This window comes from Ceratotherium simum, chromosome 8 (assembly GCF_057802395.1).
Source record: "Ceratotherium simum simum isolate JZ-2026a chromosome 8, ASM5780239v1, whole genome shotgun sequence".
In the NCBI taxonomy this organism is placed as follows: Eukaryota; Metazoa; Chordata; class Mammalia; order Perissodactyla; family Rhinocerotidae; genus Ceratotherium; species Ceratotherium simum.
This window is the reverse complement of record NC_141907.1, coordinates 19,964,354-19,979,528: the sequence shown is the minus strand read 5'-3', so window position 1 is coordinate 19,979,528 and position 15,175 is coordinate 19,964,354. Positions and strand designations below refer to the sequence as shown.

General features: G+C 35.4%; 1 protein-coding gene across 1 annotated transcript in view; it reads left to right on the top strand.

Moving 5' to 3' along the window:
* DHX15 (DEAH-box helicase 15) overlaps positions 1-15,175 on the top strand; it is a 54,063-nt gene that overhangs the window by 20,232 nt on the left and 18,656 nt on the right. The window contains exons 4-6 of the mRNA XM_004432317.3: positions 4,548-4,707; positions 6,693-6,911; positions 11,713-11,880. Of these exons, the coding sequence (XP_004432374.1) occupies positions 4,548-4,707; positions 6,693-6,911; positions 11,713-11,880 (547 nt within the window). The remainder of the gene's footprint in view (positions 1-4,547; positions 4,708-6,692; positions 6,912-11,712; positions 11,881-15,175) is intronic.

The window sequence follows — 15,175 nt, the reverse complement described above, 5'->3', positions numbered from 1 at the left end:
ACAGATGTATATCTGTGAAATGAATTCTCTACAAGTGAAATTAGTTGGGTCAAAGGGTGTGTGTGGATTTTATTAGCTGTCGCCAGATTGCCCTCTGTAGGGCATTTTACCTGTAGAGATTTTATTTACTCTGACCAATAAGGAATGAGCAAAATGAGTGTCTGTTTCTCTACCCTTGCCAACACTGTGTTGTGGAACTTTTTTTTTTTTTTTTATCTTGTCAATATTGTAAGTGAAAAATTGAATCTCATTATGGTTTTAATTTACATTTCTTTTGTAAGAAATTGAGCATCTTTACATGTATTAGCCATTTGTATTTCTTTTTGGAATCTGGGACTGGTGCTTTTCCCATCTTTCCTGAAGTATTGCTACCGGTTGACAGTCATTTGTTAAGTTGCTATTTTGAAATGCATCCCAATCATAGAGAAGTTAAATTTGAGAAAATGTACAGTATTGATGAAATTTGAGATCCGTGTTCTTTGCCCATCTTTCTATGGTTGGTTAGCCTTTTTCTTATTGATTTGTAGGAGCTTTAACAAAATTGACACTCTGGATCTAAGTTAGAGTTTTTGCCCAGTTTGCTGTTTGTTTCTTTACTTTGTTTAGACACTTCCTGCCATGCAGAAACTTGAATTTTATACAACTATTTAAGTAACCACTTCTTTTTTAACATTGGAGTTTGCATCATACCCTGCCCAGGATTGTTTTAAATAATTTAATCTATGTATTCTAGTATTTAGTTATTGTTTTAAACATCTTCGATCAATTGAAATTTTTTTAGGGGGTTGTAAGGTTCAACCTAGGGATTCAGGAAGTTTCTCTTTCTTTTTCTCTCCCCCTCTCTCTTACGCATACGCATACACCCTTGTACCAAATAACGTGACATGAAGTTGTTGGGGACTGCTTCCCCACCGTAGACACAGTTTTTTCGTTACTAATAACTTGAGCATTAGTCATTGACATTCATTAAAGTTATGAATAATTTCATATATATTATATTGCTAACAATTTAAAAATTTCTGGTGTTCATTTTGGAAAACAGTTTTCATCTTTCTGTGGATCTTTTTTCCTTTCTCTGTTCATGATTTTTATTTGAAGCATACAACTTGAGATGTTTCAAAAAATTATAAATGTATGTAAACACAAAACTAGAAACAAATACTACTCTTGCAGTGTGTAATATTTTACCATACTTTATTCACTCAGAATTGGTGACAATGGCTGAGATCAAAGTTGACAGTTGGCTTGTAGTTAGTTATAAGCCGTCTACGTGTGCCCTGTGGAAAAAAATACTTAAGCTAAGTTGGTACTACTCAGCACTCTGGGTTTTTTTGGTTTATTTTACTTTATTAATTAAACAGTCATGGTTGGGAATATGAACTGTTTCTGACTCACTCCAAGGATGTTTTTGCTGCTTTAGGCATCTACTTTGCTTAATCTTTCTCTTGTTTAACTTAATTAATTTAGACTAGCGCTTCTCACACTTTAGCAAGCATCAGATTCATATGAAAGCTTGTTAGAACACAGATTGCTATGCCTCAACTTTCAAAATTTCTGATTAAGTAGATGTGGGGTGAGGCCACAGTTGTTTATTTCTAACCAGTTCCCAGGTGATGTGGATGACTTAAGTGAATCTTTGACCCAAAACAGAAAAACATTGTGGATTATGGGGTACCTAGTAAAATGTAGAGTTTGATTGTCATATGTAAGTTTTGTTTACTAGTCCATTATTAAAACTTCAAAATTATGTAATCACAGTTTAATTATTGTGATACCATATTCTTGTGACTCACCCCTTAGGCTGGGTAAATATTTCATTACTACTATGAAAGGTAGTAAAATTTGACTTAGGGTAAAGGAAAATGCTATGGTTTTTATAGGACCATCAGACCTGGTTCTGCCTTTTCTGTGCTCTGTGTCTCATTAGTTTATTTTTTAAGCAAAGGGCATACGTCTAGGAGTACAGCAAATTGTCAGGTAGCTGTTTGCTATGATAAATATACATGTATTTATCTGGGACTTTAAGGAGAGTGTGTTAGTGTAGGAGAAGCCCAGGATTGGGAATCAGTACGCTGAAACCTAGTCTTCGTAAGCTATTTAACTGGTTTTGAGACCGTGGAAAAGTTAGCTGCTGATATTCAGTTTTCATCACTGGAAAAGCAGCAAATTTGACTGTATCTTTAAGAGGCCTTCCAATTTTAAAAATGTCGGTTTTCCTGAAGCTGTGTCTGTCTGTTGTACAAACGGCAAACTTCCCATATTAACTGGTGGTGCAGGAGATATGTAACTGTAGCATCTCATGACATTTGATCACTGGGGGGTGATCTAATTAATATTGAGGAACTATTTGGAGTCTGTCTCTGGATTCTGGAAGTCAGAGATTCAGGTTTAGTTGACCATTTAACTTAGTACATGTAATATGCATAGTTGTTAATAAAACAAGGCAAATAATAGTTCCATTAATCTAATTGGCAATATTTATAATTATTTGTAACATTTCTCCTCTTCTCAGAAAAATATAAATGAATGAGTATTTGGGTCAGCTCTGCTTTTGAATCCCCATGATGTTGTGGTTGTCTGAAGCTTGAATGTGAGAAGGAAAAAGAGCAGAATAAGGTGGTTTTTTAAAATGAGTTTTAAGGAATTTTCCAGTTAAATTCTGATACTTTATCAGTTCTGTGACTTTTTTTCTCATTTTTAGTATGTGAAATTGGGATGTATCCTTCAATCTGTGAAGGTCTTATAAACTGGTGGCAGTTTGGCATTGCCTATGAATGCTTGAACTTGATCTAGCTGTACATCTTGTCACTTGAAATAAATACTGTGCATTGTTTGAACTACGTGTCTTGAGTTTATTTGCTAATTAAAATGCCTTCAGAAATATTACACTAGAATTCCATGTTGAAATGAGTAGACTTGGAAACTGAGCAGTAGGGTATAAATTTGATAGTATTGAAGTAAATATTTGTTGTTGGAAGAGTGATCAGTTTAGTTTTTTTGCCTCACGAGGCAACAGACGAGCTTTGTTGAATCTAAGGAAGTTACCCACAAGTAGATGAAACTTGTTTTGCTGCTGAGATAACGTGCAAAAGGATTGCCTATCATGTCAGTAATGACATCTGAAGGCAGGAGAAATTACCAAATGTCCTCAGATCAAAGATAGCTCAAAGCAACTAGAGGCTATACTGCAGCTGATTCATGCACTGTGCTGCACTGTTGTTAAGGTATTGAGTCATAATTTAATTGGTACTGTTTTTTGTTTCATGATCTTAATATAAAATAATCTTGCAGGTTATTCTGTGTTGATTCCAGAAATGTGGTAGCTTACTTTAAAAAATATGACCAAAGAAGAAAGAAGCATAAAATATATACAGGGAGTTATTTGCCAAAAGTCTTGATAAATTTAGAATTAAGTTCAAGTGAAATAAAGAGAAGGATTCACTTCTGTTGTGTGCTGTCAATTTGCTGAACTTATTGCTCCAACAGATGGCATTAGCTAAAAATATCAAGTTGGTCCATGAAAGATTAGGTTAGGCTCATTCGTGAAAAACAGAGCCAAAACTGTGAAGTCATAAATGATGACTTCAGACTTTTGTACCGATTTTAAATCTGTAAATAAAATCATAAATTTGTATTTAACTGAATGAGCTGTGACTTCAGCATTTGCCAGCAGACTTTGTTTTGTCCAGCTGCCAAACTGAGGATAATTGTTTTGTATTAGTGACAGCAGCAGCTAGAATGGAATGGACAGGAGATGACTGATCCCTACAACCATTCTGCAGCCACCGTTTATCTGAGTGCCTGGATTCCTATTAGCTGTCTTCTCTTGAGCCATACCTAAGCCTGGTTTCCCTCTCTTTTTGGTTCGTTGATCAAGCTGACGTCATTTGCCTTTTCTCTTCAATGTATATTTATCAGCATTTCTATAGTGCTAATGTCACCCCTCATTCCATTAATGTATTCCTTTTTGTGCTTCTTTAAGATCACTTCACTGAATTGGGTGGGGTGGGGGGAAAAGATGGTAGATGCTCTCCCTTTGAACCAGGAGGAAGCCTGTTAGCTTAAGTGGGGAATTATTAAGACTTTAAAGAAATGTATATTTGCATGTGGTAACATTTTAGTGAAGTGATATTATGAAGCAATTTAAAATGGTTTCTTAGTTTTATGTTAGAGGTTGAATATTTGTATGTTTTAAATTTTGTTTTTGAGGAATTCATTTATTTAAGTGACAAATTTTGCTTTGGCATTTGTGTGAAACCATGTGATGGTTACATTCCGTGATCAGCCTTATTTTCTCAGTGCATTTTCAGTATTACGGTCACACTTGACAAGATTTGATAATGTGCAACTTGTTTGGTATATACTCTTAAAAAATTTTTCTTGAAGCTTAATTTTGTAATTGATTTATGAAACAATAGTATATTTGTTTTGGGCAAAGGTTTAATTTCAGTTTACCCGATGTCTTTGCATCTCATTTTTAGGTCATGAAGTTTAGTTTTAAAATGCCCTAAAATGAACCTTGACTAGTGTGTTCTTTGTGAACGCAGGTATATGACTGATGGGATGTTACTTCGTGAAGCTATGAATGATCCCCTTCTGGAGCGTTATGGTGTAATAATTCTTGATGAGGCTCATGAAAGGACATTGGCTACAGATATTCTCATGGGTGTTCTGAAGGAAGTTGTAAGACAGAGATCAGATTTAAAGGTGAAGTAATTTCCTTTACTCATTTAGTTCATAAAATATATATATGTATGTATATATAAAAACCCAGGAACATATGCTGATCACTGTAATGAACTATAAAAAATAGTCAGCTGTAAAAGAAGCTACCGACAAGTACCTACATTGGTGTTTTTCTTTCTTTCTAAGCTACTTTGCCGTGTCTTTGTTTTAGACTTAAGTATACTTCCACCTTTTAGTAATGTATTTTTAAGCCAAATCTTTTCAATTTCTAACTAACCCAGTTTTGTTTTTTTTAATGATCTGTTGGCATGGTATTTTTGTAACCCTGCTGCTCACCCTACCCTTTATAAAGTACAGATGCCTCCTTGAGCCATCAAATCTTTGTCCTTGTCCCAACACAAACACACCTGTTATAACTCCTAATGCCGGAGGTTGAGAATAACTGTACCCAGAACGCAAACTGCTCCTAACAGTGAGAATAACTGTACCCAGAACGCAAACTTAGGCTAGTGTCTTGGTTTATTTTTCTGTCTGTTGTACCACTTATACCCTGGCCAGTGTTACTGTGTTGATAAGGGCTTAAAACTGACGGAATATTCTGCCATTTTTGTCTCCTAAAGTTTATGAAGTTCCCCTTTTTGTATTGTTTGTGTGTTTGCTTACCATTGATTCATTGGACCTTAGACTCATTATCCTGTGTTAGTAGTATATCTGTTACAGAGTGGTTGTACACTGGACAGAAAGATTCTGGGTCTTCAAAAAATTGATATGTTTTTGCTTATAAAAGTTTATATTTTTAAAGACTATATTTGACGAACTATATGAGTACTATCATTATTGATTAAACCTTATGAGCTATTGAAGTTTTAGGGAGAAACTCAAAGTAGAAATTAAGAACTCTGTGGTAGAATGTTTTATGGGTGAGCCTTCTATTTAAGTAAATTTTTTTTTTTTTTTTTTTTTGGTGAGGACGACTGTCCCTGAGCTACCATCTGTGCTCATTTTCCTCTATTTTGGATGTGGGATGCTGCCACAGCATGGCTTGATGAGCGGTGTGTAGGTCCACGCCTGGGATCCAAACCCACAAACCCTGGGCTGCCAAAGCAGAGCACATGAACTTAACCAGTACGCCACAGGGCCGGCCCCTTAAGTAAATTTTTAATGGGTTATATAATGTATGATTTACATAGAGGGAGGGTGACTACACAATCATGCAGCCCTGCACCTGAGCAAACTTTTGTAGCTGTGGCTTTTTACAACATTACAGAAAACCCGTGCTTATTTTAGAAATTGTTGTCAAGTCATGCTTATTAAAGATGATTTGGAAGAAGGGAAGAAATTTATATTGGACATCGATTTTTCTTTTTTTTTTTTTTTTTGCACTTTCTTCCTGTTTTTCCCTATGTACAAGGTTGTCATGTTGTGTTTTAATAAACAGCAGTAATCATCCTACATATTGATGTTGTTGTTTACCAATCCGTTATAAACTTTGGTTGTTTGTTTGTTTTTTGAGGAAGACTGGCCCTGAGCTAACATCTGCCAATCCTCCTCTTTTTGCTGAGGAAGACTGGCCCTGGGCTAACATCCATACCCATCTTCCTCCACTTTATATGGGACACCGCCACAGCATGGCTTGACAAGCGGTGTGGTGGTGCGCACCCAGGATCCGAACCTGCGGACCCTGGGCCACAGCAGCGGAGCGTGTGCACTTAACCACTTGCACCACTGGGCTGGCCCCCTAAACTTTGGTTTTTAAAGTATTATTTCATGAAGATATATTGTAGTTTATTTATTTATTGGATGTCAGGTTTATTTCTAATTTTTAAAATATAAAAAGCTCTTCCTATAGCTCAGTCTTTCTGTATTTGATTTTTTAATCACACTTGTATGAAGATTTTTGCAGGCTTCTTTATAACTAATAAATTTAGAATAGTAAACATTACTGTACTTGTCTGTTTTAAGAATCCTTGAAGACAGTTTCAGATAATTGACTATTTTCTTTTCAGGTTATAGTTATGAGCGCTACTCTAGATGCAGGAAAATTCCAGATTTACTTTGATAACTGTCCTCTCTTAACTATTCCTGGGCGCACGCATCCTGTTGAGATCTTTTATACTCCCGAACCAGAGAGAGATTATCTTGAAGCAGCAATTCGAACAGTGATCCAAATTCATATGTGTGAAGAGGAAGAAGGAGATCTTTTACTTTTCTTAACTGGTCAAGAGGTATGGTTATTATTTGCTTCATTATTTAACCTTTGGCATATTATTTTTATTATGCAACAACTTTAAACTTAAGAACTTGGCATATATTAACCATATATTTCTTATCCCAATGTTTAAAGTTTTTCTTCAACCTGATTATATTTATGTATGAACTATATAACTTCCTTTATCTTATCTGGAAATAGCTTTTATACCACTAGTGTTTGTGTTCTAGTTAATTATCTTAAGAATGTTGAATGCTTTTAGAATTTCAAGATTTAGCAGTTGTAGTCCCAGCCTTGGAGAGACCTGCGTGGTGAGTGGTGTGTGGTAATTTACAGTTTTGCTGAGGCATGAATTTGAATCATAGCTGCTGTGAAATCAGGTTATAGTCAGTTATTTAGCTTGTGAGTGAACTCGGGTGCCCATCCACCATCAAAATGAATGTTTGTATTTTGTTTTTGTCTTCTTCCACGTGCTCACCAGGGATTGGAAGGAATCACCGAAATTCCTTAGTTAGAATTTTTACCTTGTTTTAAGATACGAATTTTATTCTCAGGTGCAGCATTTTCTAAACTTGTTTCCGACAGGATTTTTATAGGTGTGCTGTAAACTTCTTGAGTGGCTAAATAAGTTCAGGAAAAGTTATCTGGATAAAACAGTTTTAGAAAAAGCTATTTACTAGAGGTTTTCTTAGAGCTTATTATTTGCTCTAATAGGCTTTGTGAATTTTGTAGATTGTGCTTCTCAAACTAACATACATGCAGATCATTTAGAAAACTTGTAGATTCTGATTTAGTAGGTCAGGTGGGTTCTGAGATTCTGTATTTCGAACAAGCTTTCAAGTAATGCTGAAGCTTTCAAGGGTTGAGTAGCAAGGTTCTAAAGCAGTGCTGTCTCGTTAGAACTTTCTTCAATGCTGGAAATGTGCTGTCTCTGCTGTTCAGTATGGTGGCTACCAGCAACATGTGGCTTTTGGGTATTTGAAATGTGGCTAGTGAGAGGAGGGACTAAATTTTGATTTTACAGAATTTTGATTAATTTAAATTTAAATAGCTACATGGGCTGACCCTCTTGTTTTAGTTTTTGTATGGCCCATTAGTTAAGAATTGTTTTTACATTTTTAAAGGGTGGTAAATAAAAACAAAAAATATGCAATAGAGATGGTATGTGGATGCAAAACCCAAAATATTTTGGCCTTTTATAGTAGAAGATCTGACCCCTGCTCCAGAACGTTTTTTCTCAAGTGTGGTCAGTGGATTACCTGCCTAGGGGAGGAGAGTTTGTTAAAACAAAGCAGGTTCTTGGCTCTGTCCCAGACTTGCTGAAATGGTGAAATTTGAGAGTGAAATATAGGAATCTGCATCTTCAACCAGCTCCTTAGGCCATTTTTATATTCCCTTAGGTTTAAAGGTCACTGCTCCAGAGGAAGGTTTTAGCTAGTATAATGCCTGTGGTACATTAATGAGACCAGCCTAAACAGTGTGGGAAATTGCCCTAGTTCTCTTAGATACCAAAATTGGAGGTCTCCTATGTGACCACCTGCCTCCACTAGAATGTGAACTATCTTATTTGTCTTCTGTTTCTACAGGGATGCTTGATATCTAATATTTGAGCAAATGCTATTGCGTTAAGAACTATAAATGGCTAGTAATTTTTTAAAATCCTTGCATTTCTTTTATTGTCCATATGGTTTATGATTTGTGCCCCATTGGTCATAGTTTCTTTTCTGTAGAGCAGAGTTTTTTAACCTCAGCACTATTTTCCTTGTAGGCTGATTAATTCTTTGTTGTGGGTTGCAGGATGTTTAGTATTATCTCTGGCCTCTACCCAAAAATGTCTGCAGATATTGCCAAATGTCCCCTGAGGGATGTGAAATCATTCCCAGTAGAGAATCATGCTCGTTCTTTTGGGAAATAAGATGTGTTGCAAATTCAGTTTTACAGATAAACCTTTGTTGGTATTAGTCTTCCTTTTTATGCATTTTGAATGGAATGGAAGAATGTCTATCTATTTTATAAGCAAGAGTACCAAATGCTTTTTTGATGGCATATAAACAGTATTTATTCTGTAATACAGTGTTGAGGCTGTTGAGGTATGCATTTTGTCCTTTGTGTCTGGTCTTTATAGTTTCTCACTTCCTCCAAAGTACGTAGCACATTTTCTTAAATGACTATTTAAAATAGTCATTATGTTCAAATAACCAAGCATATTAAAATTCTATCATATATATCAGATGGCCTCATGGTGAGGACTAAAAGGCTTTTTTTTCCTATGAGTTTATTTCATTCAATTCATATTTTGGCAACTATCTCCTATCTGAGGAGAAAAGGGGAGTAAGCCCTGTGGTTTTCAAATGTATGCTGGTGGGAGTTTATGCCTTTGAATAAAGTGTTCCTGTAGTTGTGAACTGGATTTAAATGTGTCCTGTTAGATTTTTAAGCTTCCTTTAGATGACTAGTCTTGAATTTGAAGACCTAGGGAGAAGGTAGCAGAATACCTAATGTATTTTGTTTCATTGGTTGTATTTAGTAGAGCTGATTTAAAGATATGTAAAATATTATTATTTATCATGTCTGTGAACCTTTGTTATTTTTATTTGGTCAGTTAAATGGTAGATTCTGGGAATTAAATACTCTTGTCTTCGTATGAATAGCATCCATAAAATTTAGTTATCTTGAAATTTTAGTATTGCTGTTTTGACCACTTAAACAATAGTGCTTCTGTAGTCATCTGAGTTAGAGAGTGGGAGAGACTAGTTTTAATTGGTGAAGGTTGGGGAAAATTTGAATTCTAGAATGTTTTTTATGTTAATGCATAAAGTCTGGACCTATGATTAAAATTAAATGTTGCCTAGTAGAAGTCCTTAATGGAGCTTCCTTAGTGGAGCTATACTACTGAATTAGATAAGAATGATTATATTTGAAATATCAGTTGTTTGTAAATGGATACTTGAAAATGTTAAAACTCTTCATTCTGTAAGCTGCACGTTCTTTTATCTTTAATTTTGCTGAGTAAAATGTCTTTTCCACATTCAGTGAGTTCAGCCTATTTAAATTATTACGGTTGAAATTAATTCCTAACATTGGACCTGAAAGTCTTTCCTCAAATCAGAAACTCCTGAACGTCTGTCTCAGTTCTCAGTATTGCTCATAACTAAGCTGATGGTTGCTTTGTGTTGATGAATATCAGTGAGTTTCGTGGTCTTTTAAACTGACAGTGTTGATTTTATGACAGTTTGGTAAATTTTAGGGAAAAATTTTGTTGCAGAGTTTTACAACTTACTGTTTCAGAACCTTGTTTATATAAAAACATTAGTGGTGTGGGTTTTTTTCCTCCCCTCTTTAGAGATGTCTTTATAGCCCATGCAGTAGTGATTTTATTTTAGTTCCACATGTGCTTAGCAGATTGGATATTCTAGTCCCAAGTAAAGGTGGAATCTTGTTAACATTCTGGAATTTGCAAGTGTATGATTTTGGGCACTTATATTTTCTAGTAAGTGAAATATGGAGGTTAAATGACTTCTGACCATTTATTTTCTAGTCAAATATATGGTTAATTAACAAAATTCAAGTATTCTGAATATTGGTGTCAATTTTCCCTTATTTTTTTACTTTAGAAAAATCTTGTTTTGGATTTATATTTGTCTTTTGTTTTTTATTTGGAAGAGATCCCATTTTGTATTTGCATACCAGCAGGGGGCATTCTAATCTAGATACAGCATTTGAAAGCAGTTTTTTTCTAAAAATATTTTCGTTTGTTATATTTTTTTTCTTTCAATGAATAGCATTCTTTCGTTTTCTTTTAGAAACTTGAGGTCTCAAAGGGAACTATTAAGATCCAATCCTTAGTAGTAATTTTCTGTTACAATTTTTAAGACGTTATCTGTTATTTAAGTAAACTAGTATGTTTGAAATAGATGGAAAAAAAATTTTTGTTCTTGAGTATCCAAGAACTTTGTATTCTGTAACACAGAAACAAAGCACTTTGACTTAACATTTCAAGGAAATTTATTCTAGTTTACCTGATAAATTTTTTCCTTTTTTTTTTTTTAAATCATTCTGTCGTTTGAATAAAACAAAATTTGTATTGATAAGAATAGCCTCTGATTGGGTTGTTCATTGGACAGGTTGCCAAGTCATTGTTTAACATACTTCAGAGTTTAACTGAATTAATGCTTCAGAAATATTTAAAATATGTCCCCCTTCTCATTTTTTAAGTCCCTTTGCCACCCCCTAGAGCCTCCACCTACCTCCCTCTCACTCTTTCGGTATTCATTGTGTGTGTCCTCTCTTTAAACCTGGGGTTGAATGCAGATGCATTGAAGCAATTTTCAGTGGTAGGGAAATTTTTGAAGATGCTTAAGATATTTGGGTTAACCTAGTTTTAAATATCTATGTTGATAGTATAAAGGTGTTTGTTCTCATTAGGCACAATGAAGCAAATCTTCCATATAATTGCCTTACTGATATGTGACATTAAAGCCTAATTGGCTTATGTAAAATATCTGGCACATGAATTTCTTTTAGATTGTGAAAATTGAAAAGGTTATGATTACCGTTAAAATATTCCTGGGTGAGAAACTTCAGTTTTAGTACAATTTATTGAGAATTAATTGGGACATCCGACTGTAAGAAGAAAGATGTGGAATGCCAATAAAGCAGTTGTGTGTTTATTTGACTACAGAAATTAAAGTTTCTTGGATTATTTTGGAAATCCCAGTGAAATTTGCTAAGCCTCATAGCACTAGAATTATGATAAATACTTAAAATATTTCAGTGTGTATTCGTTTTGTTTTCAGACGCAAACTTTTATTTTGTAGGAAATTGATGAAGCCTGTAAGAGAATAAAGCGTGAGGTTGATGATTTGGGCCCTGAAGTTGGTGACATTAAAATCATTCCATTGTACTCTACACTCCCACCTCAGCAGCAGCAACGCATTTTTGAACCTCCGCCTCCAAAAAAACAGAATGGAGCAATTGGAAGAAAGGTAGCATAGACATGTTCTCTATAAACATTTCATTAATGCTGAAAAATTGTCTTTGAGATATCAAACTATATTGAATTAAAAAGGACTAAGTTATGGGTGGTTGTGAACTGGATTGTACGCTACGAAATAATCTGCATTTCAAAAGTAAATAGAAAAAATGTATTTTGGGTGGAGTTTTGCATATCTTTTGACCTTAGAGAAAGAGCAGGTTCTGCTTACACCCCACACTAGAGGTCCCTCCTTAGCAAATGAAAGGTTGATTTGGGTGGGTTAAGAAAAGTGGAAGATGGGCACCTGCTGTCTTTCTTTCCGTTAAATCATTTGGCAAAAACTAAGCATTTTTTTCTTCAGTGTCTTGACTTCTCTTTAGAGTTTTCTTCAAGACCTAACAAATGTCATGTTTATTAGGTATGAAATGTTGACTGCACAGATCTTTAATAACAGCAGCACTAGTCACTGTGTAAATACATGGGTTTCTGAGGGCAGGAGCTGTGGGTCCTTTTGGTGTGGATGTGTGCCTGGTGCAGGAAGGGAGGAAGGGTTTTCCAACCCTGTTTCTGGGCACTTTGTTGGGGGAATGGGATAGGGGATCTGAGTTCCAGTTTGAAACAGAGCAGCTATGCTTTTGTTTTTTAAGAGATGGGGGTTCTAATAGATTCTTTGAAAATAAGATTGCATTTTTTTGGAAAAAGTTTGAAAACCACTAGAACAGTGGAGCCAACATGACTTTTTTTTTTAAAGCCTAGCCATTTATTAGGTAATATAATAGCTGCATGTGAATTTTGGTGAGATTCTTAATTTCTAGTTTTAAAAGTTTTCATTTTTTAAAATGGTTATAATTTATTCCCTGTCCTTGGTGGTCTGGTGGTTAAGATTCGGTGCTCTCACCACCGTGGCCAGGTTTCATTTCCCTGTCAGGGAACCATACTACCTGTCTGTTGATTGTCATACTGTGGTGACTGTGTGTTGCCGTGATGCTGAAAGCTGTGCTACCAGTATTTCAAATACCAGCAGGGTCACCTGTGGTGGGCAGGTTTCAGTGGAGCTTCCAGATTAAGACGGACTGAGAAGAAGGGCTTGGCCGCTCACTTCTGAAAAAATTGGCCCTGAAAACACTATGAACAGCGGTGGAGCATTGTCGACTATAGTGCCTGAAGGTGAAAGGATGGCGCAAGAAGACCTGGCAGAGTTCTGCTCTACTGTACACAGGGTCACTAGGAGTCAGAATCGACTTGATGGCACTAACAACAAATAATTTATTACCTTTATCACCTTGAGAGATGATTTTCAAGGATTTAAGCATGGTGTATACAGAGTACTAACATCTAGAACAAACTAGGCTGTCATGGTAGCCGATAGAAATTTCTTGAGTTCATTTGTAGAAAAAAGTCTTACCTGAAATACTACCCACTTATGATTTACTTGTCAAATTTGGAATCTATTGCTTTTTTATTTCCATATTCAGGACTAACAGATTCAAAACTTTTTTTGCTATATTTTTTCAATCTGTTTACCAGTATTTTTGATGGTTGTTGAAAAATTACAGATTATAAAGATATTTAATATATGATGGCTAATTATTTCTTTACATGGCTGTGTAAAAGTTAAAAGAACCAGATACATTTTTCAAATTGAGAGAACTTGTCAGTGGGTATGCAACACCAGCCTAGTGTAATATAAATTAACAGGAGATTGATAGGGAAAAATATCAGCTTTTGAGTTTTTCATAGATCAGCAAGAGTAGTGAATATGACTTAAAAAATAGTCTGATCATAACTTCATTATATTGAACTTTCCAATCATTTTTGTCATAGTGCTATCTCTAGAACATGTTAAAACATTTTTCTCTTGTTACTTTGTGTGCATTGTGAACTTCAGGGGAAAACTTGGAAGTTTTAAGTGTTATCTTTAGTATATAATTTTGAAGTTGATTTGGTGACTTTTAAAAGTACTTATTCTCTGTGGAGTTTTTAACTGATTGTATATCAGCAGATGTATATAATAAAATAGCTATTTCTGAAGCATTTCTATAGTAAAGAGGAGTTAATGCATCCTCCAGGCAGAGGATTTAATTTTTCTTGAAATCATGTGCGTTTTGTATATCTGCATTTGTTTTAATTTTAAAAGTGTGTTTATTTGCCATTGAGTAAAATTGGCGTATGCAAGATTTACCGTGTTTGTCTGTCTTTTCATGAAGTTCTCTTCATTCCATTTTGAGTTACTTTGAGAAGTATTGGGCCCACATTTATTAAAACTTACCTTACATCTGAGCCCTTCTTTGTTCTGTTAACTATTAGTATTAGTCTGATGCCAATCCAATACATGATACATTTGGTAGAATCTACAGCTTAAGCCCATGGAGTATAAATAATTCTTTTTTTTAACTATTGCTTTTTGTGTTCTTGTAAATTGTAAGGACATTGAGAATTTTGTCTTACTGAAAAGAGTGATTGAGCTGCAGTTGGATGTATGTGTGATGATGGCCACAGATTATGAGGGACCATTGGGGTCCCCAAGAATTGGGCTCACCTTGGCATCCAATCCTGAACTTTTAATTCAAAATTACAACTAAGGGCCATCATAATGCCCCTTCATCATCCATTGATGGTGTTTCATGTAGCTAATGCTATAGGACCTCTCCTGGGAATTCATGATATCTCTTGGCATGAGTCAGCTTCATCTTAGAGGTTGGGAAGAGCACTGTAATAGTCTCCCTGGATGATCCCGTTGGGAGGGAGGAAGGACTTCCTTGGCAGTTGATGCATCATTCTCATTTTGAGGAAAAACACTTTGAAGCCCAGCATGTTTAAGGGAAAATGAAAAATTTCTATAGAAGGCTAGTTTATACAGAAAGATTCACTTATCAAGTCAAATATTTTTGATGCTGGGCAGGGAAGCTGCCTGGAAGGAGGTAGGAGTGCCAGCTGAAAACGTGAGATAGCTGAAATACACTCTGGCGAAGCACTGACTTGCAGGCAGGATGAGTAGGTGACCATCAGACCCAGGGCCTGTCACGCCCTGTAAGTGGGAGAGAGCATTGGTGGGATTGTGGGGAAGGAGGAAGGGTAAGAATTAAGGCACACACAGGTTTTAAGATGGGAAACGAGTGGGTACTGGAACAGGAAGAATTGACGTTAAGTTGCTATTTTCCTATTCTCTTTAAAAAATGCCACAACTTTGGTAAAATCCTGTTTACCTCATAAAATAAAGGATTAGAGGCCAAAGCTTGATTTTTACGTCCTGAATTCATTAAACATTGCTGTGCCAGTTACTAGAATGGAACTTTCATTCAAGG